The sequence below is a fragment of the Condylura cristata genome, unplaced genomic scaffold (genome assembly GCF_000260355.1).
Source record: "Condylura cristata isolate star-nosed mole 26May11 unplaced genomic scaffold, ConCri1.0 scaffold00008, whole genome shotgun sequence".
Lineage (NCBI taxonomy): Eukaryota > Metazoa > Chordata > Mammalia > Eulipotyphla > Talpidae > Condylura > Condylura cristata.
Window position 1 is genome coordinate 23,272,167 of NW_004567109.1, and position 22,292 is coordinate 23,294,458.

A 22,292-nucleotide genomic window follows, 5' to 3' on the forward strand; every position below is an offset into this window, starting at 1 on the left:
TGAAACTAATATTTGTATCTTTCTTCCACTTAGGCACCCAGGGCTGTCCAGCTTGGCCACACCCCACAGAATAGCTATTGAGACCACCATGAGTGAGGTGAGGGCCTATCTACCCCAGCCCTTAGAGTGACAACCCTCAGCACGAGGGAGGTGAGGTACCCCTTTGCTCTGGGATTGAGTGAGCCTCCCTCAGTCCGTGAAATAGTATCTCCGGTTATCCTCTCGTTAATATGTAAAATGATGCCCCAGTCAGCAAGGGAGATACCCTGTGTCACTTCCTGGTTCGCTTTCTGACTGCAGATCCGCTGGCTGCTGGAGGATGAGATGGTAGGGGCACTCCGAAGAGGGGGTATCCCCCAGAGCCCTGCCCTGCACCGTGCAGCAGCCCACATCTATAGCTCTGTAGGACGCTCCACCTGCTTTCGCCACACTGTGCCGCTGAGCTTTGTGTTTGGGCCAGAGCGTTCCCTCACACAGTTCAAGGAGGTATGCTGCCCTCAGAACACTCACTGGCCACCTTGGGGTACATCCTTCCCCGGACACCAGATCCGGAAATGGAGGCCCTCCGTTGGTTTGTGTCATAGACTCACTCCTCCTATCCACTTCCTGCTGGTGGGACACCACCCTACCAGCAGCCCAGCTGGGTGGGCAAAGAGCCAGCTGCCCCTGGCCTGTTGGACCCTAGGCCAGTTACTGTACCTTTCCATACCTTAGCATTGGGGATGCTGATGTCTGCTTCACCGAGTAGTTGAGTGTAGGGTGCTGTGATTAGGGGAGTCCAGTCCTAACTAACCTGTGACCTTGGCTCCTCCTCCCCAGGAGTTCCGACGCCTCCACCTTCCTGGTCATGTTCTTCTTGAGGATCCTGACAGTGGCTTCTTCTTTGTGGCAGTTGGCCAACAGCCAGGTGGACCCCAAGGGGAGTCCCTGTCAGCAGCCTGGGCTTGGCACAGCCACGATGACAGGGCTGAAGGTGTCGAAGGAGAGGTAAACCTCTCCTGAGCTGATCTGAAATGGAGGGACTGGTGGTGGGTGTGTGGGATCTGTACTTAGTCCTATCGTTCTGACTCTCAGGCCCTGACAGCCAGCCCCCCAGCCCCTGGCTCCCCAGAAGATTCTGAGGGGCCCCCTCTCATCAGCCTGCCACAGAGAGGTAAGAGACTTAAGAGTCCCTAGCCCTGCTTTCATCTACAGAGGGTGTCCTAGACAGGTGCGAGAGAGGCTCCAGCGCCAGATGTTTCCCTTTTCTTCCCAGGGAGTCAACCTGGACCCAGCCGGGGACTAAGCCTTATATCCAGTCAGGGCAGCGTGGACTCAGACCACCTAGGTACGCTGAGGGAGGGGGTGAGGAACTGTAAGCTGCTGGAAACTGGGCTTCCTAGGCACGCATACAGCATGCTCTGTGTAGGGGCCTCAGAGGGATTAGCCTGGAAGCGCCCATCCAGCCTGACGTACCTGGAGGTTCAGATGAATTGGGCCCAGCTAAAGATGGTGTTGAACTTTGGCTCATTTGACACAGGTTACGATGGTGGCAGCAGCGGCTCCGACAGTGAGGGTCCCAATGAGACCTTGGGTGAGAAGGCCCCCTTCACTTTGCGGACCCCACCTGGGCCAGCACCTCCGCAGCCCTTGCTCTCAGGCCTCCCTGGGCCCTGCTTGCCTGACTTCTGGCTCATTGTGCGGATACTGCAGGATCATGTGGATGTGTATGGTCATGCGCGGTAAGTGGAAGCCAGGGCCCTGCATCCCAGCTCGGCCATCTTTTCCTGTTCCCACAACACCCCTCTCTAATGCTGTTAAAGACTGAGACTTACGACAGAGAGTTCAGATAAGGGTCTAATTTGTGTTTTGAGGTTGGTGGCTCCTGACCATTTCCCACAGCCTATAGTGAAGCTGGTCACTATCCTTTCTTAATGGAATTGAAGAGCTGATGGGAATTTTGGTTCTTAGCTGAGCACTAAAAGCATCTACAGTTCAAAAGAAGGAATAGCAGGTAGTGTTTAACAAGTCCTCTGGTGTGGCAGGCACCGTCCTAAGTGCCTTGCATCTGCTCATTTCATCTAGGAAACAGCCCTACAAAGTGCCAGCGTCCTTACAGTATAAATGGAGAAGCTCAAGCAAGTGAAACACTTGCCCAGAGTCACAGTACCACTTACCAGTAAGTGACCCAGAGTCACTTGCCACAGTGAGTGGTAGAGCCAGGATTCTTCCCCAAGTTATTGGTGAAATACTGCTCTAATGAGGGGTGGGGCGGGTTGAGAGAAGGGAAGAGCATTACTCTGACAAAGACCCCAGGATAAGGAAGAGTTGAGCTACGAGGTAGAAGCCTCAGTTGGTGCCCAAATGGAGCTGGTGAAGCCAGCATGGAGCCTGGGCCTGCAGAACTGCTACTGAGAGTTTTGTCTTTCCCTATTTTCCATCATGGTTACCACTCTTTGTCCAGTCCTACTTCCTCTTCAGAGTTCCTCTGGGCCCCAGTTCCCCGAACCTTCCCCCACTCAGATTGCTGCTCCCCACTGCAATTCTGTCTCTGACCCACCCTTCTAGAAGCCTGATTAAGGAAGATGGCGGGCCGGGCACTGAGTGTCGCCACCTGCAGCAGCTCCTGACAAGGCGAGTTGGAGAGATCTGCAGGGAGGTGAACCAGGTAAAGGGCAGCCAGGGCAAGGGGCCCTGGTGTGGGACACCACCGGGAAGAGGAGGGAGGGTCACAGGCTTTTGATCCTCTTGGATGTGGCTTTGACCCTGGCTCCCCAGATGCTTCTGAGCGTCATAAAAGGGAGCCTCCCTAGCCCACCCTGGTGTGCAGTCACCTCGCATACATTTCCAGTGACTGGTTTGCTCCCTCTCATTGCACTGCTCTAGCATAAGGGAAAGAAAAGTAAACAAAAGTTCAGAGTGTATGTTGAACAAGGGAGCTAGATGTTAAACAACAAAATAACGCACACTACTCCCGTTACAATTGCCAGTTCTACAAAGGAAAAACAGAGACTGCTGTGGGAACTCGCTATGGGGAGCCGAGCATCTTAGGCACAGCTTCTCGAAGAAGGGGCTTTTAAGCCAAGACCCGAAGGGTGATGGCACATTGTTTAGACAAAGAGGCGGGATGAGTGTCCTGAACTGGCGTGTGGCGCTCCTGGCCCAGGGACTGTGGGGCTCTACCTCTGACCAGTGGTCACTGATGCTCTGACCAGTGGTCGCTGATGCTCTTCCTGACCTCTGACCCCCTGCGATAATGCGCATCTCTCTGGCTTTTGATCATCCCTCGCCACTGCTGTCAGTCTGTGAGGGAATATTCCAGTTCCCTGATGCCTTGCTCTTCCTCCTCTCAGCGGCTGCTCCTCCAGGACCTTCATGACAGTCACATATGTAACTCTCTTCTGGTCGCCGAGAGTGAAGAAGAGCTGTGGCGCAGCGAGACCCTTTTCCATTCACGCCAGCGGGCGCCACTGCCCAGTGATGGTGAGTCTCCCTGGAGCTTCCCTCAGAAGGGCGCTGCTGTGCTCCCCTTACCCAGCACTCTGTTGAGAAGCCAAGGTGGAGTAGTGGTCATCGTGCCAGGGTGACCAGGAGAGGACAGGAGAGCGAGGAGGGGTGGACAGAAAAGGACTAGCTCATCCATGAATTCAGTATGAGCACTTTCAGTGCCGAGATGGGAGCAGAGGCCGGAGGAGGCTGAAAAGAGAAAGGATGTTAGCTAAGCAGAGCAGCGAATAGTGGCGCTTTCAGGTAGCTTGGCAGTGAAGACGAAATAGGTGTGGCAACAACTAAAGGAAGATGGGGGCAGGGAAGGAGCTTCCAGACGAGGCAGAGATGTGAGCATGATTGCACGGGGCAGGGCCAGCAGAGGGAGACGTGATGAGTGCAGGAGAGGGGCCACGGAAGGGCGTGTGGCTGTGGCCTGTCTTCCTTAGGACGTGACTTTGCCTGGCCCTAACTTGTCTCCCTGCATGAGTATGGGCCCCTGCAGTGCGATACACAGGACAAGGAGGAGGGGCAGTGCCCTCACAAGTGAGAGCACCAGAGGAGGAGCCTGAGGCCCGGTAGCAGGATTCACCTTCTGATGGGCTGCCCCTCCAGGAGGGGGGCTCAGGACACCTTGGGGTTCCTGGGATTTCTCGTCACAAGGGAAAATGATGGCCTGCTCAGGACAGTATTGAAGTCTCAACTTTTCTAGTCCCCTCAAACTCCTCATCACTGCTTACTCGTGGAGGGAAGCACAGTCATGTCACTTCCTTGCCGTCCTTTCTCCTTTCTGGTTTAAAAGTAAAATCAGGTCATTCCACCACTCCTTCTCCATTCTATAGATGAATGTTCTTTACAGCTGTGGACACTGTGTTTCTCAGCCCATCTTGGGATGTCTCCATGTCAAAGCAGACACCCCAGAATTAATGGACTTCCTGGGGCTTGGAAGGTTTCTTCTGCAAATTGACCATGACCCAGGACAGCCAAACACTTCTTCAAAATGACTTCTAGCTCCCTGAGATGCCTGCCAGAAGCCAGACAAAGCTGTGTCACTTCATTGTCTCCCCATGCTTTCACTGAAACCTTTAACAACCAGCATTTTATACCAAACTCTGCAGCCTCCAGGAAACCCAGTGGCTACCTCCTAGAAGGTTCCTTGTGCACCTGGAATCCTGGAAATCAGACGATAGCCACAGGCTGTTGTGTATAGCCACATTGCCCTTCGGGTTCTTTGGGGCGGCTGTCCTCCAAAGCACTGACACAGCTTCCCCCCACTTTGCAGTGGAGGTGAAAGACTCATACCCTTTCTATCGTGGGGCTATTGTGCAGAATCACTTGAGCAACACAGGTGGGACAAATGTCACAATGCAGTGTGTATTACAGGACAGGGCCACACTGTCTTGAACAGTCATCAGGATTTTCTCCTGTTTGCCTTTCCTGAAGGAGAAGGAGCTCTCCTTGTCTCCATGAGCTGGTTCTGAAAGCCTTTGTGCTCTCACCCTTCTTCCTAAGGGCATGCCTCTGCCTGGCCCTGTCTTGTGATCCAAAAGGACAGGCAGGCCCGTTCACAGGTGAGAAGTCTGGGGTGCCAGGCTGTGTCTTCTTGCTGATCCACTGTCTCCCTTCCTCCAGATTATGCTGCTGATGAGAGCTGTGCACCCCGTGGGTACTTAGCAGCCACAATGCAGTTTGTCCCTGGCCATTTCTCCTGTGACGTTGTGTGGGGAACCGTGATTCGCGTCCATTCACGCCTCAAAATGGGTCCCAGCATGGGGGTGTCTCGGGGTACGTGATTGGCATGAGTGGAGGTGGAGTGGGGATCTGGAGAGTGAGTTTAGTTTCTGAGCCTGTGTTACGCCCACAGCCATCCAGGCCCTGCGCTCTGTGCTCAATGCCTTCTCTGTGGTGAACCGGAAGAATATGTTTGTTTACCAAGAGCGGGCAACAAAGGCTGTGTATTACCTTCGGTAAGAGGGCCCCGAGAAGGTGGGGTAAGGCGTGGGGCAAGGATGCAGGAGGAGCAGTGTCCAGAGACCTTGTCACTCTTTCCCAGGCTCCTGGAGACTTCCTGCAGTGAGCGGCCTTGGGAAAGCGATTCTCTGCCCCCCTCCCTAGCTCTGTCCCGCAGCCAGGAGCCCATCTACTCTGAGGAAGCCTCGGCACGTATCACCCATTCCCTGCTTCCCCCATGCTCCACTTGGACTTTGCTCCTTAGAGCCAGGCCCTAACCAGAGGCTCTCCCTGCAGGGTCCTCGCTCTCCCCTGGATATGGCCACCAGCCGCAACTCAGATGCTGCTCGTCCTGTGGGCCAAGTGGACAGACATATCCAATTGCTGGTACACGGCGTAGGACAGGCAGGTAAGGACTCCCAGGAGCAGGGAGAGGAGGGATCACATGAGGTTCCAAGGTCTTCTAGGATGCCTCTTGAATCTTCATACTGTCTGGCTCTTGCTATGCTCTGGGCTTCCCTCAAGAAGGACCTGGGTGGGAAAGGACAGACTCCTGTGGAGTTCAGGATAGGACTTACAGCTGAAAGACTTCTCTTGGGGAAGAGGAACCGATCTTGTTGACGCCAGGGTAGTTAGCTTGGGTGACTGTGTGGAGGACGATGGTAGTTCTACTGGCCCCATACCAGGAGTGACTTTGGGGTGAAGGTAATGATTTCAGTTTGGGATCTGTTGAGCCTGAGCTATCCAGTGGGCCACTGGATTTTCCACCTAGTTTGGATGGTTCCCTTATTGTGTGCCAGGCCTTGGGCTGAGACATTCTGTATGAGGTGAATGCTATTATTGTTCCATTTTGTGGGTGAGGGTACTGAGTCTGAGAGGTAAGGCCCACTAGGCCTCAGTCCCACAGTGAGTAGCTTGGCAGAAGTAGAACCTTGTCTGGCTGCTGCTAGTGCAGTGGAGCAGTGGGGAGGTGTGTGTGGGGATGTTTGAACCTGAGGCCTAAGGCTGAGCAGGAGTAGGGTAGCTGGGTCCTCTGCCTGTGTCTCAACCTTCTCACCCTGGCTGTTTCAAGGTCCTGAGATCACAGATGAGCTGGTGCGGGTTCTGCGTCGGCGCCTGGACGAAGCCACGCTGGATGTCATCACGGTCATGCTTGTTCGGAACTGCAAGCTGACACCAGCTGATGTGGAGGTCAGCCCCCTCCCTCTGAGACCCCCGCGAGGCTCGGGTGCAGGGGCAGACTAGGCTGGAGCCTCCACATTCAGTTGCCTGCCTGCCGCTCTCTCCAGTTCATCCAGCCTCCGGGAAGTCTCCCCTCCGAGGTGCTGCATCTGGCCCTCCCCCCGTCCTGCCGGCCCTGGCTCCCTTCCTTGGCCTGGTACCTGCGGCAGAACCTGCTCATCTTTCTGCACTCTCCCAAGTACACGGACAGCAACAGCCGGAACCACTTCCAGGTGAGATTTCACCCACCCCTCTCCATGCCCGCCTGCTCCTGGGCTGCCCTCCTATACCCCCATTGTACATACACCTCCTTCCTGTGCCCCAGTGCACCTCTGGCCACAGACCTGCCCCAGCACATACCTTTGTTATCTACCTGTGTCTGCTATGCTAAGTGCGTGTCCCCTGTCCCACTGTGAAGACATCCGTGATGCTCATCCACTTGCCTCATCTGACTGCTCTGTGGCTGTTCTCTCCCCAGCATCCACTCCCACCACAAGGTGGCCTCCCGGACCTGGACATCTACTTGTATAACAAACCTGGTGGACAGGGCACTGGGGGCAAAGGTACAGTGCAGGGTGCAGGCCTTTCCAGCCTTGCATCTGAGGGGGCATGGAGGAGTGCGAGGACAGTCTGGAATTCCAGGTCTGAGCTTCCTGTGGATTTCTCCCCAGGGGTCGCCTGCATTACTCTAGCCTTTGTGGATGAGGGAGGGCACCCCATCTCACTGGCATCGTGGCCTCCATCTTCTCCGGATCCCCCAGACCTCCTGCAAGAGGAGGAATTTGAGCAACTCACCCAGGTCACTCGCTGCCCAGTGGTCCCAGGCAGTTCAGGTGGGTCAGAGGAGAGGGTGTTCAGTTAATGCTGTGGGAGGAGGGCCACCCTCAGATGCCCCTCGTTCTTCCCTCCAGCTCCAGAGGGAGCCCCACGGCTTCGACTGGATGTGTGGGAAAAGGGCAATATCAGTATTGTGCAGCTGGAGGAGAAGCTCCGAGGAGCTGCTCGCCAGGCCCTGGCTGATGCCATCATGGAGCTGCGGCTGCTGCCAGCCTCCCTGTGCGCAGAGGACACGCCTCCAGGTAAGCGGGGTCCAGAGGTTACCACAACCCAAGCAAGACAGTGTGAGAGTGCAAAGATGGGGACCCAGGACTGCGTTGCAGAGGCCTCATTGGAAATACGCACTCACAATAGTCCATTACTTTCAGCATCCGCAGGATGACCTGGCAGAAATGTCCATGTGCGCTTGGTCACCCACTTGGGAGGGAGAGCTCATGGGAGCGCACTTCGCAGACACACGCGTCACGCGCTGTCAGCTGCACATTGCATTCGCTTGTAGTTGAAAGAAAGCGCGTGTACACTCTCTCGGCAGTCTCGTGGCTGGGTGGTCTGCAATGTGCACTGTGGTCAGTGGTGGAAGTCTGGAATATCTGGTGTCCACAGGAAGTCTCAGGAGCGGGTCGTTGGAAACCAAGACCTCAGCAGGACGGGCTAGCACCTTCCCCCCTGGACCTGGCCCTGTTCCTGGGGAGCCTGTGACTCCCCCCAGCAAAGCCGGCCGGCGTAGCTTCTGGGATATGCTGGTAATGGAAGTGTGGGCGGAAATGGTGAACTGGCGTCTGTCTGCTCTGTTGCTTGCCTCCTAGCTCGCCCAACACTAGGCCTCGGCCCAGATCTCCTTTTGTAGAAAACCACTGTCTCTTGGACCAGAGTCTGCAGATCGTGGAAGTTCTCATGCATGTAGAGAAAGTCTCATTAAGTACTTTCGTGTCCACTTTTCTTATGGGCTCCTCAGCCTGTGAGATAAGTAGGGCCATCACCTTTGAGGAAGCGTAGGTTCAGGAAAGTAGAGCAGCCTACCCACTGCTGCCTAGTAGCCTCTAGAAGCCAGGGCCAGAGTCGGGCCTTCAGTGCTCAGGCTCTTGTTGCCTCCACCCTCCACCCTTTCCCGATTTCCCCTTCCTGCCCCTCATTCACTGCATTGCCCCTAGAGTAAGACAGAATGTGGGGACTTGGGTTCCCCCAAAACAACTGATGACATTGTCCTGGATCGGCCAGAAGACACTCGAGGACGGAGGCGTCACAAAACTGAAAATGTTCGCACTCCTGGTGGAACTGAGAGAGCACCAGGCTCAGATTCTGGAGCCCAAAGACAAAGGTGTGTGTTGTGTTGTAGAACCGTGTCATGGGCAGATGTGGTGTGGAGTCACAGGTGGGTACTCCATACAGGCTTGTGTGGGCGCACATGTGGGTGCGAGGGTCTCACTTCTGCTGGTCTCCAGGCGCCGGGCCACACAGCTGGAGGAAGGCGAGGTGGGGACCCTACAGCCGGTGTTTGCTTGTGTCACTCAGCGCTGGATGGAGTTTATGGTCCAGATTGGTGAGACTGGGGACCCCTCTCCCAATCCCAGTCCTGTGGCCTGGCCCCGAGCGCCACAATGACAGCTCTGCCCTGTGTCCAGGTTGCGCCTCAGTGTCCAGGAGCTCCACCCACATGGTCTCCCGCTTCCTTCTTCCATCCATCCTGTCTGAGTTCACCGCTCTGGTCACCTCCATGGCTGGAGACACCAGTGTCCGTGTGTTTGAACAGCACTTGTGAGTTTGGGGTCACCGGGAGGCTAAGCTAGGGAAGTAAGGGCCAGGCTGGGAGAGGTGATGGCCAGGGAATGGGACCATGGATATTCATTCCTCCCTCCCACTAGGGGCTCAGAGCCAGAGATCTTCACTCCTTGTTCCCTTGGACAAGTGGGCCCCGGGCCACGCCCAGCAGCTGAGCGGCACTTGCTGCTTCTGGGAAGGAACTTCCTGCAGTGGAGGAGACCCACCCAGCAGGGTGAGGGCATGGCCCTGGGAGGGCGGGCTCAGCGGCCAACGGCAGGGGCTCTCTGCCCTCATGGTATTCCTTTTCGCCATAGCTGCCAAAGCCGTGCAGCGCTTTGAGCCAGGAGGCGATGGGAGCTTGGGGCGAAATGCACCCCGCCAGAGGTTCTTGCTGCTGGAGGTCGTGGACAAGAAGGTAGATGTGTGGCGCTGGGGCTGGGTGGGAGAAGGGGATCTGTGAGCTCATTGACCCGGACCCCTGACTTCCAGCTACAGCTGCTGACCTACAACTGGGCTCCAGACCTGGGGGTGGCGCTGGGCCGAGCGCTGGTGCGCCTTGTACAGTGGCAGAATGCGCGGGCCCATCTCATCTTCTGCCTCCTCAGCCAGAAGCTTGGACTCTTCCATCATTACGGCCAGTTGGATTTCCCAGTGCGGAATGAAAAGGTGCCTGCTACTCTGGTCTCCTGCTCTGGTGCTGGCTGAAGGAAGACTAGCTCAGAAACAGAGGGGAGGGAGGGGACAGGCTGAGAGCAGAAGCAGTGCAGGAGGGAGAGTCGGAGAGGTCAGGATGGGAGAGAAGGTCTGAGAGCGAAGGCCATGAACCTGAGAGGCTCCATCTCTCTCAGGATCCAAACCCATTCCTGCTGCCAACCGTGGAAGCAGAGACCCTCATCCGGAGTGCAAGCCCCCCACTGAGCCGTGAGCAGGGCCGGCTGAGTGGATCCTCTCGGGGTGGGGGCTCCCTTCCCCTGGACACATTCCCCTTTGATGAGGCCCTGAGGGATATCACCGCTGCCCGCCCCAGCTCCTCACTTGGTCCTGTGCCCAGACCCCCTGACCCAGTCACCTACCACGGACAGCAGTTCCTGGAGATCAAGATGACTGAGCGCAGAGGTGAGGGCACTGGGCCTGGCGGTGCATGGGGCCAGCTGTGCAGTTACGGGGGAGGGGGGGCAGCGGCGCGTGGGGGCCATTACAGATGTCTTCTACCTGCAGAGCTGGAGCGACAGATGAAGATGGAGAACCTGTTTGTAACCTGGCAGCAGCGTTCTGCCCCGGCCAGCATGCCCATCAGTGTGAGTGACCCACCGGCCTCCTCGGGAGCACCTCATGACCCTTCCAGCCACTGCTCCAGAGCTCACTGTCCTGTCTCCTCAGGCTGGGGAGCTGGAGACCCTGAAGCAGTCGTCCCGCCTGGTGCATTACTGTGCAACAGCGCTGCTCTTTGACCCAGCTGCCTGGCTACATGGCCCCCCGGAGACCACGGGGCCCCCTGAGGGACAGGTGAGGCTCAGGACTCCTGGATTTCTCCCATCGGGTCTCCCTATACCCCAAGTAACCTCCATTCCTCCACCACCAAGGGGTGGTTGACAGGAAGTAGAGCCTGCCGTCTTCTCCTCTCCCACAGCGGCGCCATCGCCCTGAGTCAGGCTCTGGGAGCCGAGAAGCTCCCTCGAGCTGCGAGTCCTCAGATATGCCCCCGCCCGTTGCACGTGAGGAGCCTTGGCTGAAGGAGCTGAGCCTGGCGTTCCTGCAGCAGTATGTGCAGTATCTGCAGAGCATGGGCTTTGTGCTGGTCCCGCTGCGGCCTCCCTCGCCTGCCCGCAGGTAAGCGCCTCCTCTCACACGGGTCCTGTGTGCTTGTTCAGCTGGGCCAGCACACATCCATGAGACTGAACACTTCTGTGCAGCCCTCATGCGTGTCCTGTAAGCTTGAGGCATCTGGGGAACTCACTGCCACCGTCACACACAAGTGGGGACAGGCTCACAGCGCCGTGCCCCACCTTGTATGCCCACAGGCTGGGTCTGCGTCTGGTGGATCCCATCCTGAGCTCTCCTCTGACCTGAAATTTTCCACAGTTCCTGACTTAGGAATTACTTTTCTCACGAGATTATCAGGTCCTTTCCTACCAAGGACACTTGCTTCATTGTTCTCAGGCCTTTTCCTGGTCTTGTCCATTCTTTGGCCATAGTAGACTCACAGGCCTGAGCCTTAGGAGGTAGGCAGGCCCACCATCTCCTCCACCACCTCTCCGGACCTCAGTGAAAAAAACTCCACAGCCCTCTTCCTGTCCTGTTCATGTCTCAAATTCCCAGACACGGCTCCTGCGTGTTCCTCTCAACATCTGAGCCTCCGGGTTCACAGCTCACTTTCCACATGTTCATGTCTCTAGACTTGTGAGTTTATCGAGGTGTTTTTTTCCTTCTTCATTGTCAAGCTGGTTAAGTGTCACCTTTTCAAACCAGCCGGTGTAAACTGTACAGGTGTGTTGTTAGTGATGGGCATGTGTTCTGAGAAACTCATTGTTGTAGCTTAGTACACACACTTGTACACATGCACTTGCACACACAGCACACCTGGCTCGTTGTTGACCAAGATGTCACTTACTAGCACAGGACTGTACGTCCTTGCTCAGGACACTCCCTTGGCCCTGAAAGCCAATGCTGACTTAGCATTTTTTGTAACCAGCTTTCTACCTCCCGGGCGTCCCTCTTTTACAGGCCTGTCCCTATCCAGGGACCACCCCCCACTTCATTTCTCAGTGATAGAACCCCAAGGAAGAGATATTCAGCTTGCTGCCCATGACAGCGAGATTCTAGCTGTAGAAGATTCTGGGAAAGACTTAGTGAGCATAATTTCCATTCAGTTATGTTCTTTCTCAAAATCTGAATTCCTTAAAAAAAAAAAAAAGAAGGCATTAAGTTAAAATGTTCCTAGGATAAGTTTCTTTCCTCACCCATCTTTAACAATCACCAATCACTAGTTAAGTTTTGTCCCATTTCCTTGAGGGTTAAATAGGACATTTCTTCTCAATAGAGGCTTTGACACTCGCCCTGACAAAACAGGGAGAGAGTCTAATTGTTTATAGCTCCTTAGTGTAACCAGTGGGTCCCGCAGACCTTTTCTGTTTTGTCCTTGTTCACAGAACCTCTGTTTCTCTTTTCCCTTTGCCTCTGATTTGAGAGATGAGAACCAGTAGCCCTATGCAATGTTAAAACTGCCATTCCCTAGTCAAAAATGAACCCTTTGGGGGCCTCCCTGTTGGCACAGGGGTTAAGTCTCAGAACCAACAAACTATTCCAGCCACTGCAGCTTGAGTTCGATCCCAGCCAGGGAGGTGACCCATGTGGTGCGGCAGACCTCTCCTGTCTCTCCCCCTGATCCCTTCAGCCTGCTTGTTCTGCTCCCCACTCTGTCTGGTGAATCCTCATACCACCATCCCCACATCTGTGACCTAGATCCTTGTATGCATAAATAAATGAAATAAACCTTTAAAAAAAAAAAAAACACCTTTCCCCTTTCAGAAGAAAGTACATCATCAGGCCATCAAGAATCTCCTTGAATTTTCTTCATGAAATCTCAGATGTACATCGCCCTCTCTCCCTGACGCTTCCCGTATGCAGAGGTCTCTGTCCCCTCACCGGTGTCTCCCCATAGCCACAGACTTCCCTCTGATGCTACAGTCATCTTTTCACTATCCAGAAAGAGCTAGTCTCCACCTCCCTTGAGCACTGTGGAGATACCCCTGCCCAGTCTAGACCTGGACTTCGGTCCCGGCCTCACTTTGCTCACTGTGGGACCCCAGCAGGTCCTTCCCTCTAGGTCTGCTTCCCCTCCTGCAAAGGGATTCCATGAGAAATGGCCCCGCACCTCACAGGCCTGCCTCATCCTCTTGTTCCTTTTCCTTTGCAGCACCAGCCGGCTGCGAGCCATGGCTATCCTTGGAACAGAGGGCCGAGGCTCCTTTTCCTGCCCCAAAAACAAGACTGATGGGAGCCCCAAGGTAATGTGTCCTTAGGTAACTTGTCAGCTAGCAAAGCCAGCATCAATGAGCCTGAGTTATTTCCCTGGCCCTTGGTCAGTCACCCCGAATGATGACTGAGTCTTAACACCCGCCTGACACCATTACCATCACTGACCCGGGAACATTTCCTCTGATGGCTAAAGCTGATAAGGCCCCAATCCTTGGCCCTAAACCCCACTTCTTTTTCTCTTTTCAGAGTGCTGGCTCTCCAGTCACCACCTACCACCTGCAGCGGGCACTGCCTGGGGGCATCATCCTCATAGAGTTGACTTTCCAGGTGAGTAGGAGGAGCACTGAGTGGGAAGAGCCAGTTGCCCATCTCTTGCCCTCCTGACCCCATCTTCACCCTATCTCTAGGGCTGTTACTTCTGCGTCAAACAGTTTGCTCTGGAATGTTCCCGAATCCCTATGGGTCAAGCTGTCAACAGTCAGGTATGTGGTAGAGACAGGGGAATACAGGGCCTGAGGTCTCATCAGTGTACCCCCAGTATGCGGTGGCCAGTAACAGTAACGCATGCGCCATCTGGCCTAGTGAGGAACTGGTCCTGTGGTCTGGAAGCAGATCCTGCGGAGTCCAGGGCCACATTCAGCTGTAGCCCTGGTGGCTGGGGGCAGCTCAGCTTCCTCCGATCATTCTGGCATTGACGGTAGCCTGGCCCTGTGGGATTGGGGCCTCACCAGCCTTAGCCAGCAGGGGAAATGTTCCCTGGTGGATTCCTAACCATGGACAGTGGGCTAGACAGGACGTATGAGCGTAGTGGGTATCTGACACAGGGTGGGTGGGTGCTGGACAGTCCTGGCCTGATCTAGAGCGGGGAGCAGCCTGACAACGTCAGCATAGCCTCTAGCCCTGAGGACGAAGGCCTGAGTTTCCAGCCACACAGCAAGACCCTGGCACCTAGTTGTTACTTCTGTCTGCCCAGGGCTGCACCTCTGTACCCATGAGGGCCAGGTGCTCAGAATGAGTCAGAGCTTCAGGTGAGGTCGCCGCAGCCCTCTGGATCTGAGCTATTAGTTCAGCTCCTTCAGGTTGCCAGGCATGTCATGTGGGCCTATCCCCTTTCTGTGTATCACATTTAGTTTCTAAGAGATCAGAATCTGCTTGGGCCCAGTGGGTCCCCCCCCAGCACAGACAGCACAGACCCCCTGCCCCTAGCGCCCCCCATCACACCTGACCAGCACATGTGCAGCCTTTGACTTGGTCCAGTCATACTGTGATGGTAGCACCGGGAAAGCACAGTAACTTGACGTGCAGGAGCCCCCTGGGCCAGGTGCTCGGAAGGGAGCCATGGGAAGGTGCCTTTGCCCACTGTGCTGGAGTGGTGGTGGGAAGGACCCACGCCAGGGCTCTTGTGAGCTTCCCGAAGTCCCGTTGGCGTCCCTGACCCCCGTTTTCTTCCAGCTATGCTATTATCCCCATGTACCTAATCTCTAATCCTACTTATATTTCTAAACTGTTTCATTAGTACTGTAATTTGTTAAGTATTTAGTGCACACACTGAGAGGAGAGTTGCTTCTGTACAGGCTCACAGAGGTTAAATAATTGGCCCTGGCGCTCAGCGAGTTGTTAGAACGGTTGGTGGCACCACTGGGCTTGAAATCTAGGTCTTTTAACGCTGAGGCTCACCCTTGGGTATTTCAGTCTGTCACTGCCTCGGACTTTATGAAGACCTCTGCTTTACCTTCATGGTAGATGAGGACACCGAAGTGGAGATTGTGATTTATCCCACGTCGTACAGTTCCTTTGGCTCCTGGACTCTTGCTTCTTTGACAATCACTTATTTCCTTTCCTGTTAACTCCTATGCCCAGTACCCCCAAGTGAGCGGTCATATAACTCCAGACATTTCCAAGAAAACTTTCTACTGGTAATAACTACATGCCTGGCCACACCACGCTGTTTAAAACTGCAGCTGCTTCGCTGCTTGATTTTCCATGACGTCCTTTCCTAGCGTATGATGGATTTGAGTCATTTACTTGGCCTGTTGGTTGTTGTTTTATCTCCCAGGACCAGAATGTAAGCTCCTCGAGGGCAGAGGTTTGTTCCTCTTTCCCAGTGTGTCCCCAGCACCTAGAGCAGTCTGGGCACGTGGCGGGCACTCAGCAAGTGTCAGTGAACCGGTGGCAGCATGGGGGGGTGAGGGGGGTGTCTAGGGACGGAGGGAAAAGACCCATCTCTCAAAACAGTCACTTCCATGTGGACCGGTACCATCCAGTATGAGAGAGGCTACCGTGGGAGGCCCCCTCTGGCAAGGGGGTGGATCTTGAGGTTCCTGTCCTCAGGCAAGGGAGGGTGGGAATATCGGGGAGCCTGTACTGCCACGCCCTCACCAGCCCCGCCCCCCTCTGCAGCTATCCATGCTGTTCACGGAGGAATGTGACAAGGTGCGGGACCTGATGCACGTGCACTCGTTCAGCTACGACTTCCACCTGCGTCTCGTGCACCAGCACGTGCTGGGCACCCACCTGGTGCTGAGGCACGGCTACCATCTCACCACCTTCCTGCGGCACTTCCTGGCCCACCACCCTGACGGTCCCCACTTTGGCCGCAATCACATTTACCAAGGTTGGTGCCCAAGGGCAAGTCAGAAAACAGCAGGCCACCAGGTATTGCCCAGTCAAGGGCCAGTTAGCCCAGGCCCAAGGACAGACCCGTGTTGCGTGTTGTCACTCGCTGTGTGTCGCCTCAGGCTCTGCCCCTGTTGCTGCCATGTGTCTGTCTTAATTTCTTCACAACCTGTTTCATGTCAAAGTTGCAGTCCTCGGCCGTGTGCGCCCTTCCTTCTGCCCCTAGCTGCTTTTGTCCCATCTCCATGTCCTCCGTGACCTCCATGAGCTCCCCACAAAGGCAGAGCAGGTCTTCCTGTCCATCAGAAAGGTAGGGACCCCGGTCCCTGCTCCACCGTATCAGTGTGTCTGGCCCACTCAGTGCCTGTTGTAACGCCCTCAGGGACACTGGAGCTCCCCACACCGCTCATCGCTGCCCACCAGCTCTACAACTATGTGGCAGACCACGCCAGCTCCTACCACATGAAGCCATTGCGCATGGCCCGGCCAGGGGGGCCGGAACATAATGAGTACGCCCTAGTGTCGGCCTGGCACAGGTAACGGTAGTGGGCAACTCAGGTAGTGCTTAATCGGGGCTAGACTGGCAGTAGCAACCCACGCTTTTTAGGCAGGACGGGCGGGTTGGCTTGTTAACACTTCAGAACTGACCCTTCTCCCACCCTCACCACACAGCTCTGGCTCCTACCTGGACTCTGAGGGACTTCACCACCAGGATGACTTTGATGTTTCCCTGCTTGTCTGTCACTGTGCTGCACCCTTTGAGGAGCAAGGAGAGGCCGAGCGGCATGTTCTACGGTCAGCTGACCCCTCCCACCTTGCCCAAGACTGTCACCCAGACTCTCCCACCTTGCCCCAGAGTCTTCTGCTCTGACCACCACCCTCCTCTCCCCTCCCTTACCCAGGCTGCAGTTCTTCGTGGTGCTCACCAGCCAACGAGAGCTCTTCCCCAGACTCACTGCTGATATACGCCGGTTCCGGAAGCCACCCAGACTGCCCCCTGAGCCCGAGTCTCCTGGGAGCTCAGCTGGTAGCCCCGGGGAGGCCCCAGGGGTTGGTCTGGCCCCAGGTCTGGCTCCCCTGTTCCCCCCGCTGGCTGCAGAGGTGGGCGTGGCACGGGCACGGCTGGCTCAGCTGGTGCGACTGGCTGGAGGACACTGCCGTCGGGACACCCTCTGGAAGCGCCTCTTCTTGCTGGAGCCGCCGGGGCCTGATCGGCTCCGGCTCGGGGGGCGCCTGACCCTGGCTGAGCTGGAGGAGCTCCTTGAAGCAGTCCATGCCAAATCCATTGGGGACATTGACCCCCAGCTGGTAAGTGGCTGTGGGGTCTGAGGCCTGGGGTGGATGCTAAGAATTTCCCACGCAGCCTGGGTGGAGGGTACAGGGGCTCGCATGACTCTGGGGCCTGTGGACCTCCCCCAGGACTGCTTCCTATCCATGACGGTCTCCTGGTACCAGAGCCTGATCAAGGTCCTCCTAAGTCGCTTTCCCCAGAGCTGTCGTCACTTCCAGAGTCCCGACTTGGGCACTCAGTACCTGGTAAGTGCCCTGCCTCCTCTCCTGAAAGGGGAGCCACAGCAGACATCCTCAGCAGAGGGCTGACCCCCAGCCTACCCACACCAGTTCTGCTCTGGAGGGAGCGCTAGATGGACAGGGACTGCAGGGACACAGAAAACACAAGCCTCAGCTGGACACCCCAGGCTCTGGGACTGACGAGAGGCGCTCTCGGAACCCTAAATTGGTCCCTACAATTGGTCTCGGGCTGGCGTCCCCAAAGGACTTCCGGGCCATTAACGCCTCATTACTCACCGTGTGGCCCTTCCACAGCAGCATCAGTACTACCAGTGGGCTTGCAAAATGCACAGTCCCAGGCCCCATCCATGCCTACTGACTCAACCCACACGTGACCCTGGGTGCTTGGTTGAGAGCACTGGTGGGAAGCGGCAGAGGGAACGTCGCGGTGGTGAGTGGGGGGGTGCAGAGACAGGCGCGCCCTGCGAGTCATGGTTCAGAGGACACGCTCAAGACTTTCAAAGAGAAAGCAGGAGTTGGGCCTTGGCAAGGTTCCGGCAGCGTAGTAGCTTCAAGGTGGATGGAGGGTCATCCGGAGAAGCCGAGCAAGGCAGGAGGAGGTTGTGGTAGTGCAGGTGAGAGTGAGCACAGTGCGCAGGTGGAGTGCTGCCGTTGCGCGGGCTGATAGGGGGAAGGGTGATGAACTGGGGGCATACTGAGGCCTCAGGAATAGTGTAGAAGGTTTATGGACTCAGAGATTGGAGCTCAGGAAAACGATTTAGGCAGAATCTGTTTGAACGGGGGTCACTGAAGCCCTGATTGTAGAAAACCTCGTTTAGGGAGAGATGGCAGAACTGAGGTTTGGCCAGACTCAGAGCACCGGACGGGGGAGGTCAGGAGGGGTGACTCCCAGGCAGGGCAGGAGGCGAGGAAGGGCGGTGCCATGGAGAAAAGGCCCCTCCGTTGATGGGCTTCAAGGTGCCAGCTTTGCAGGGCCTCTAGACAGAGGACTCAGACGCCGGCAGGCCACACTTGCCCTGCCGCCCTGCCGGGGTGAGTAGGTTCGAATGCAGATGAGGTGCTGGTCGCATAGGAGTGCAGGTGGGGTCAGTGTGGGGAAGGAAGCAGGCCTTCCTCAGAGTGCCCCACTCCCAGGATGCCCTCAACGGGGGTCTGTACTGCCCCTGGTGAGACCAGCTTAGCTCCCGTCTCATTTTACCTTTCGCTGCAGGTGGTGCTGAATCAGAAGTTCACTGACTGTTTTGTGCTAGTGTTTCTGGATTCCCACTTGGGAAAGACGGTAAGAATGGGGTGAGGGTCTTTTTGTCAGCCTGCTGGGAGGCTGTACTCCAGGTGCTGCTCCCCACAGCCTAACTGAGTTGAGGTATCCACTCTTCTCAAACCCTGCTCTCCATGCACACGCTGCTGCTCTTACCACTGTACCCCTGCCATGTTCCCCAGTCTCTTACAGTGGTTTTCCGAGAACCCTTTCCAGTGCAGCCCCAGGACAGTGAGAGCAGCCCCCCTGCCCAGCTGGTCTCCACCTACCACCACCTTGAGTCCGTCATCAACACAGCCTGTTTCACCCTCTGGACCCGCCTCCTATGAGGAGTGGACACCAACTGTATGTCCCTTGAATCCTGGATCTATAAACTCGCACCCTTGAAGCAGAACACCAAAAGCTTTGTGAATATGCCTTGGGGGTCTACAGCTCCAGCCTGACAGCGGGGACTGCTCTCTGCCTCGCAGCTGCTGACTAGGTCAGGTCAACTCGTCTCAGCTTCCTGGAACCTTCTAGAACAGACTCCTTCCTGCTTACTCTCAGAGTAACAGGAATTCTTCACAGCAGATGACAAGTACTCACTCACCCCTTCAGAGTTTCTCTGCCAGGACCCTGTCCCCAAATCTTGTCTTGATCAGCTAGCAACTGCCCCCCTACCATCTTGAGCCCTCAGACATCACTGCTGGACCTTGCCATTGAGATAACACCCCTTGGTTCAGTCCCACGCTGCCTTCAAAGCACCTGTGGCATGGCAAGGCCCTCTGCTGGACCCTTGGTTTCTCATCGCTAAGTGAGGAGGTGGGCTGAAGCTCTCCCAGCTCCACTGCAGGTTGGCACAGACTGGAGGACTTGTGCACATACTGTATGTCCCTTCTCAACAGGAGGGAAGTGACCCGGAGAAATTTAATGGTTAGACACTGTGTGTCCTATTCCCACTGCCTCTGCCCTCCACACACACCAGTAACACACGTGTATGAAACGTATAGTGGCTTGTCTTTAATTCGGGGGGAGATTCAGGTGCTCAACTCACTGTGCAGACCTGCCCCTGGGTGGCCTGCAGGACCTCACTGGCCAGCCTGCGGGAGGCCCCGGCTGCCCCAGTATGAGCGTAGCCAACTCAAGCCCTCTGCGGTGTCTCCTAAGGGGGCAGGGAGGCAGTGGCATCTCAGCTCAGCAGAAAAGCAGCCCCTGTCCAATTTGTGTCCCTCCGGAGCTCCCTCCTCACCTTGAGGCCGGTACTCGCAGCCCACGAAGCCTCTGTAGCCTCCATCCTCCAGCAGTTGGAACAGATAGGGGAAGTTGAGCTCTCCGGGGCTGTCAGGTTCCCCCCGGCCCGGGACCTGTGCCACCTGCACATGCCCTAGAGACAGATGCAGACAGATGTAGGGCGCCTGAGGCCTGAGAAACAGACGCAGGGGACTGAAAGGGTGGGAAGCCAGAGGGAGCAGTACTGCCAACGAGGAGGGAGGCAAGAAAGGGGCCTCTCACCAACAATGGGCAGGAATTCCCGGATGTTTCCTGTCAGGTTCCCATCCATGATCTGCCAGTGGAATATGTCCTGAGCAGAGAATACCAGTATCAGAGCACCTTTAGCTCCCACCATTTCCCCCAGACTGGGAGAACAGGGCCTTCTGAGGAGCACCTTCCACTTACCATCTGTAACTGCAGGTTGGGTCTTCCCACCTTCTGTAAGATGGCTGCCGCTGCGGAGGAGTGGGGAGCTGTGAGACTCAAGGGGAGCACGGAAATCAAAGGGGCCAGGAGGAGGCAACAGTGTTCCTACCCTGCTGGGGCGTATCCAGAAAGTACCGGGGGTCCGTGATGCGAGTGTTAATGGGCTCGAGCAGTCCCACGAGGTTCTCCTAGCACGTCAGAGCTAGGAGTAGAGCTCATCCCCGGGTGTGTCCCCATTGCCCAGCCACTGGTCAGGCCTCGCCAGTCCCTCCCCTGTGCCCAGCCTTGTGCCTCGCTGTCCCCATCATGTGCCTCCTCACACACAGTTCGTGTAAGGGTGGGTACCTGCTACTACCGTCTCACCTGAGCCAAAACCCCAGCTGCATGCCTCAAGTTCTCCAGAAAAACGGTCTCCATTTCACCCTTGACTGCTGCTCGATCAGCTCCCTGGGGTACTCGGCCAGCCATCAGGTGAATCCTGGGGGAAGATGGCACTGGATGAAGCAGGGGCCCTGTTCCCACAGCCCCCTGTGTGCCTCTCCCAGCGGCCCCTGACCACACCCCCACCCCCAGGCCTATACTCCCAGGTCCCTTAGACACTCAGCCTGGGCCTGTCCCCAGGACACCTGGGTGGGCACGCTGCATCAGCCCTGCATAGCCTCTCCTGTACATTCACCCTCTCTCCTGGTCCTTCTCAGCCTACAGGCACACTTAAGTCTCACCTTTTAAAAACTTTGGGCCCATACCCATCTTAGGCGTTCTGTCGCTTGTCTAAAACGTGCTTGTTTCTCGGCTTTTCCCCATCTGTTTTTTGCCTCCACCACTCACCAGCAGTGACCTTGTTGCCAGCTCCTTCTCAGCCCTCCGCAGGGTTTGACAGTTATTTGATCTGCCCCACTGCGAGCTTGAGCTCCACCTTTTCAGCCACATCCAACCCTGACAGATTAATCTCCAGCCTTCTGAACTCAAGCTGAACACACCAAGCTCTCTTGCCTCTGGCATCCCTGCCTGAAACACACCTTACATCAAGCAAACACCTGCTCCTTCTAGGCCCAGCTCAACATCACTACCTTTTAAGAATTTTTCACTGGCCCCAGAGTTCAGTGCCTACTCTGCTCTGTCCCCGGGGATCACTGCGTGGTTTCCTTGGCTACCTCCAAGCCAGGCAGAGCTTCCGGCCTGGGATTCCAGTAGGGGAGAAATGCAAACTGTGTGACTCATGACAGATAAAATAGAAAAGGCACTTTACAGAGGGCAGAGGAGGGGCGCTGAAGCCCACTGCGCTCGCACTCCTGACCCTCTCAATCCTGGGTACCCCCAGACCGCGGACGTGGACCTGGGCGAGGGAGAAGGTACCTGGGACAGCCCAGAGCCTTGGCGTACAGCACCGCCTGCTCCAGCCCTTCTCGGAAGGCCGCCTGCCTCCCGGGCACGGCTCCCAGCCCCATCTCCCCCTTCTCTTGGTCTCCTGCGGACAGAACCGGTGTCAGGCCCCAGGGCAGCCCCGGCCCGGGCCGCTGCGACCCCGGCCCCGGCCCAAGGCGCACCCTGGGGCGTGTTGATCAGCACGAGCTGCAGCCCGGCCTCTCGCGCCGCGCGCGCCAGCGCCTCGGGAGGCTCCGCGTACGGCCAGGCGATTTCGGCGGCCTGGAAGCCCGAGCTGCCCGCGGCCCGGAGCCGCGCGGGGAGGTCGGGGAGCTCGGGAAACAGCCAGGACACGTTGGCGGAGAAACGCAGCGGAGCCATGGCCGGCGGGAGCACGGCGCGGGGCGGAGTCGGGGGCGGGCAGGGAGACGCAAGCGGGCGGACCCGGGAAGGCGGGGAGCGCCCCGGGCGCGGTCGGGGCGAGTGGGGGCGCGCTGGCCTCAGGAACCGGCCGGAGAAATCTCTGCGGCGGCCCCTTTGGGGTAGAAAAACAAGATGCTGTAAATATCGTGGGATGTCTAGAAACGTTTCGAGCCGGGAAAAGGGAACGCGCGGGGAGTCGCGAGAGGGCAGC

At 56.6% G+C, this 22,292-nt stretch overlaps 2 protein-coding genes across 4 annotated transcripts in view; one reads left to right on the top strand and one right to left on the bottom strand.

The window, feature by feature from the left end:
* SZT2 (seizure threshold 2 homolog (mouse)) overlaps positions 1-19,549 on the top strand; it is a 47,710-nt gene extending 28,161 nt beyond the window's left edge. Inside the window, exons 35-72 of one of the 2 annotated variants that reach the window (XM_004678889.2) lie at positions 34-97; positions 301-486; positions 820-987; positions 1,075-1,153; positions 1,256-1,327; positions 1,520-1,721; positions 2,548-2,647; positions 3,333-3,462; positions 5,098-5,250; positions 5,330-5,432; positions 5,519-5,624; positions 5,713-5,824; positions 6,488-6,606; positions 6,705-6,869; positions 7,115-7,199; positions 7,308-7,469; positions 7,548-7,715; positions 8,077-8,216; positions 8,625-8,791; positions 8,916-9,013; positions 9,096-9,228; positions 9,336-9,466; positions 9,549-9,649; positions 9,724-9,900; positions 10,083-10,350; positions 10,453-10,532; positions 10,615-10,740; positions 10,865-11,064; positions 13,151-13,241; positions 13,459-13,539; positions 13,620-13,694; positions 15,613-15,826; positions 16,211-16,364; positions 16,501-16,623; positions 16,731-17,136; positions 17,248-17,364; positions 18,569-18,637; positions 18,799-19,549. In XM_004678889.2, the coding sequence (XP_004678946.2) occupies positions 34-97; positions 301-486; positions 820-987; positions 1,075-1,153; positions 1,256-1,327; positions 1,520-1,721; positions 2,548-2,647; positions 3,333-3,462; positions 5,098-5,250; positions 5,330-5,432; positions 5,519-5,624; positions 5,713-5,824; positions 6,488-6,606; positions 6,705-6,869; positions 7,115-7,199; positions 7,308-7,469; positions 7,548-7,715; positions 8,077-8,216; positions 8,625-8,791; positions 8,916-9,013; positions 9,096-9,228; positions 9,336-9,466; positions 9,549-9,649; positions 9,724-9,900; positions 10,083-10,350; positions 10,453-10,532; positions 10,615-10,740; positions 10,865-11,064; positions 13,151-13,241; positions 13,459-13,539; positions 13,620-13,694; positions 15,613-15,826; positions 16,211-16,364; positions 16,501-16,623; positions 16,731-17,136; positions 17,248-17,364; positions 18,569-18,637; positions 18,799-18,945 (5,272 nt within the window). In that variant the 3' untranslated portion in view covers positions 18,946-19,549. Of the gene's footprint in view, positions 1-33; positions 98-300; positions 487-819; positions 988-1,074; positions 1,154-1,255; positions 1,328-1,519; positions 1,722-2,547; positions 2,648-3,332; positions 3,463-5,097; positions 5,251-5,329; positions 5,433-5,518; positions 5,625-5,712; positions 5,825-6,487; positions 6,607-6,704; positions 6,870-7,114; positions 7,200-7,307; positions 7,470-7,547; positions 7,716-8,076; positions 8,217-8,624; positions 8,792-8,915; positions 9,014-9,095; positions 9,229-9,335; positions 9,467-9,548; positions 9,650-9,723; positions 9,901-10,082; positions 10,351-10,452; positions 10,533-10,614; positions 10,741-10,864; positions 11,065-13,150; positions 13,242-13,458; positions 13,540-13,619; positions 13,695-15,612; positions 15,827-16,210; positions 16,365-16,500; positions 16,624-16,730; positions 17,137-17,247; positions 17,365-18,568; positions 18,638-18,798 lie in introns of those variants that run through there. The other variant, XM_012722348.1, reaches the window with a different exon arrangement.
* A 44-nt stretch (positions 19,550-19,593) lies between these two features.
* Positions 19,594-22,107, bottom strand: HYI (hydroxypyruvate isomerase (putative)). Of its 2 annotated transcripts, none has more exons than XM_004678890.2 (8): positions 21,841-22,107; positions 21,650-21,761; positions 20,657-20,771; positions 20,403-20,481; positions 20,273-20,322; positions 20,108-20,177; positions 19,845-19,979; positions 19,594-19,757 (listed from the first exon to the last, which is right to left on the bottom strand). In XM_004678890.2, the coding sequence occupies exons 1-8, from the start codon at positions 22,037-22,039 to the stop codon at positions 19,684-19,686; spliced, it is 834 nt and encodes a 277-aa protein (XP_004678947.1). In that variant the 5' UTR covers positions 22,040-22,107; the 3' UTR covers positions 19,594-19,683. The 2 variants fall into 2 exon arrangements, with proteins under 2 accessions (XP_004678947.1, XP_012577803.1); XM_012722349.1 differs by having other exon boundaries at positions 20,108-20,159; positions 21,841-22,069.
* Between the last annotated feature and the right edge of the window lie 185 nt (positions 22,108-22,292).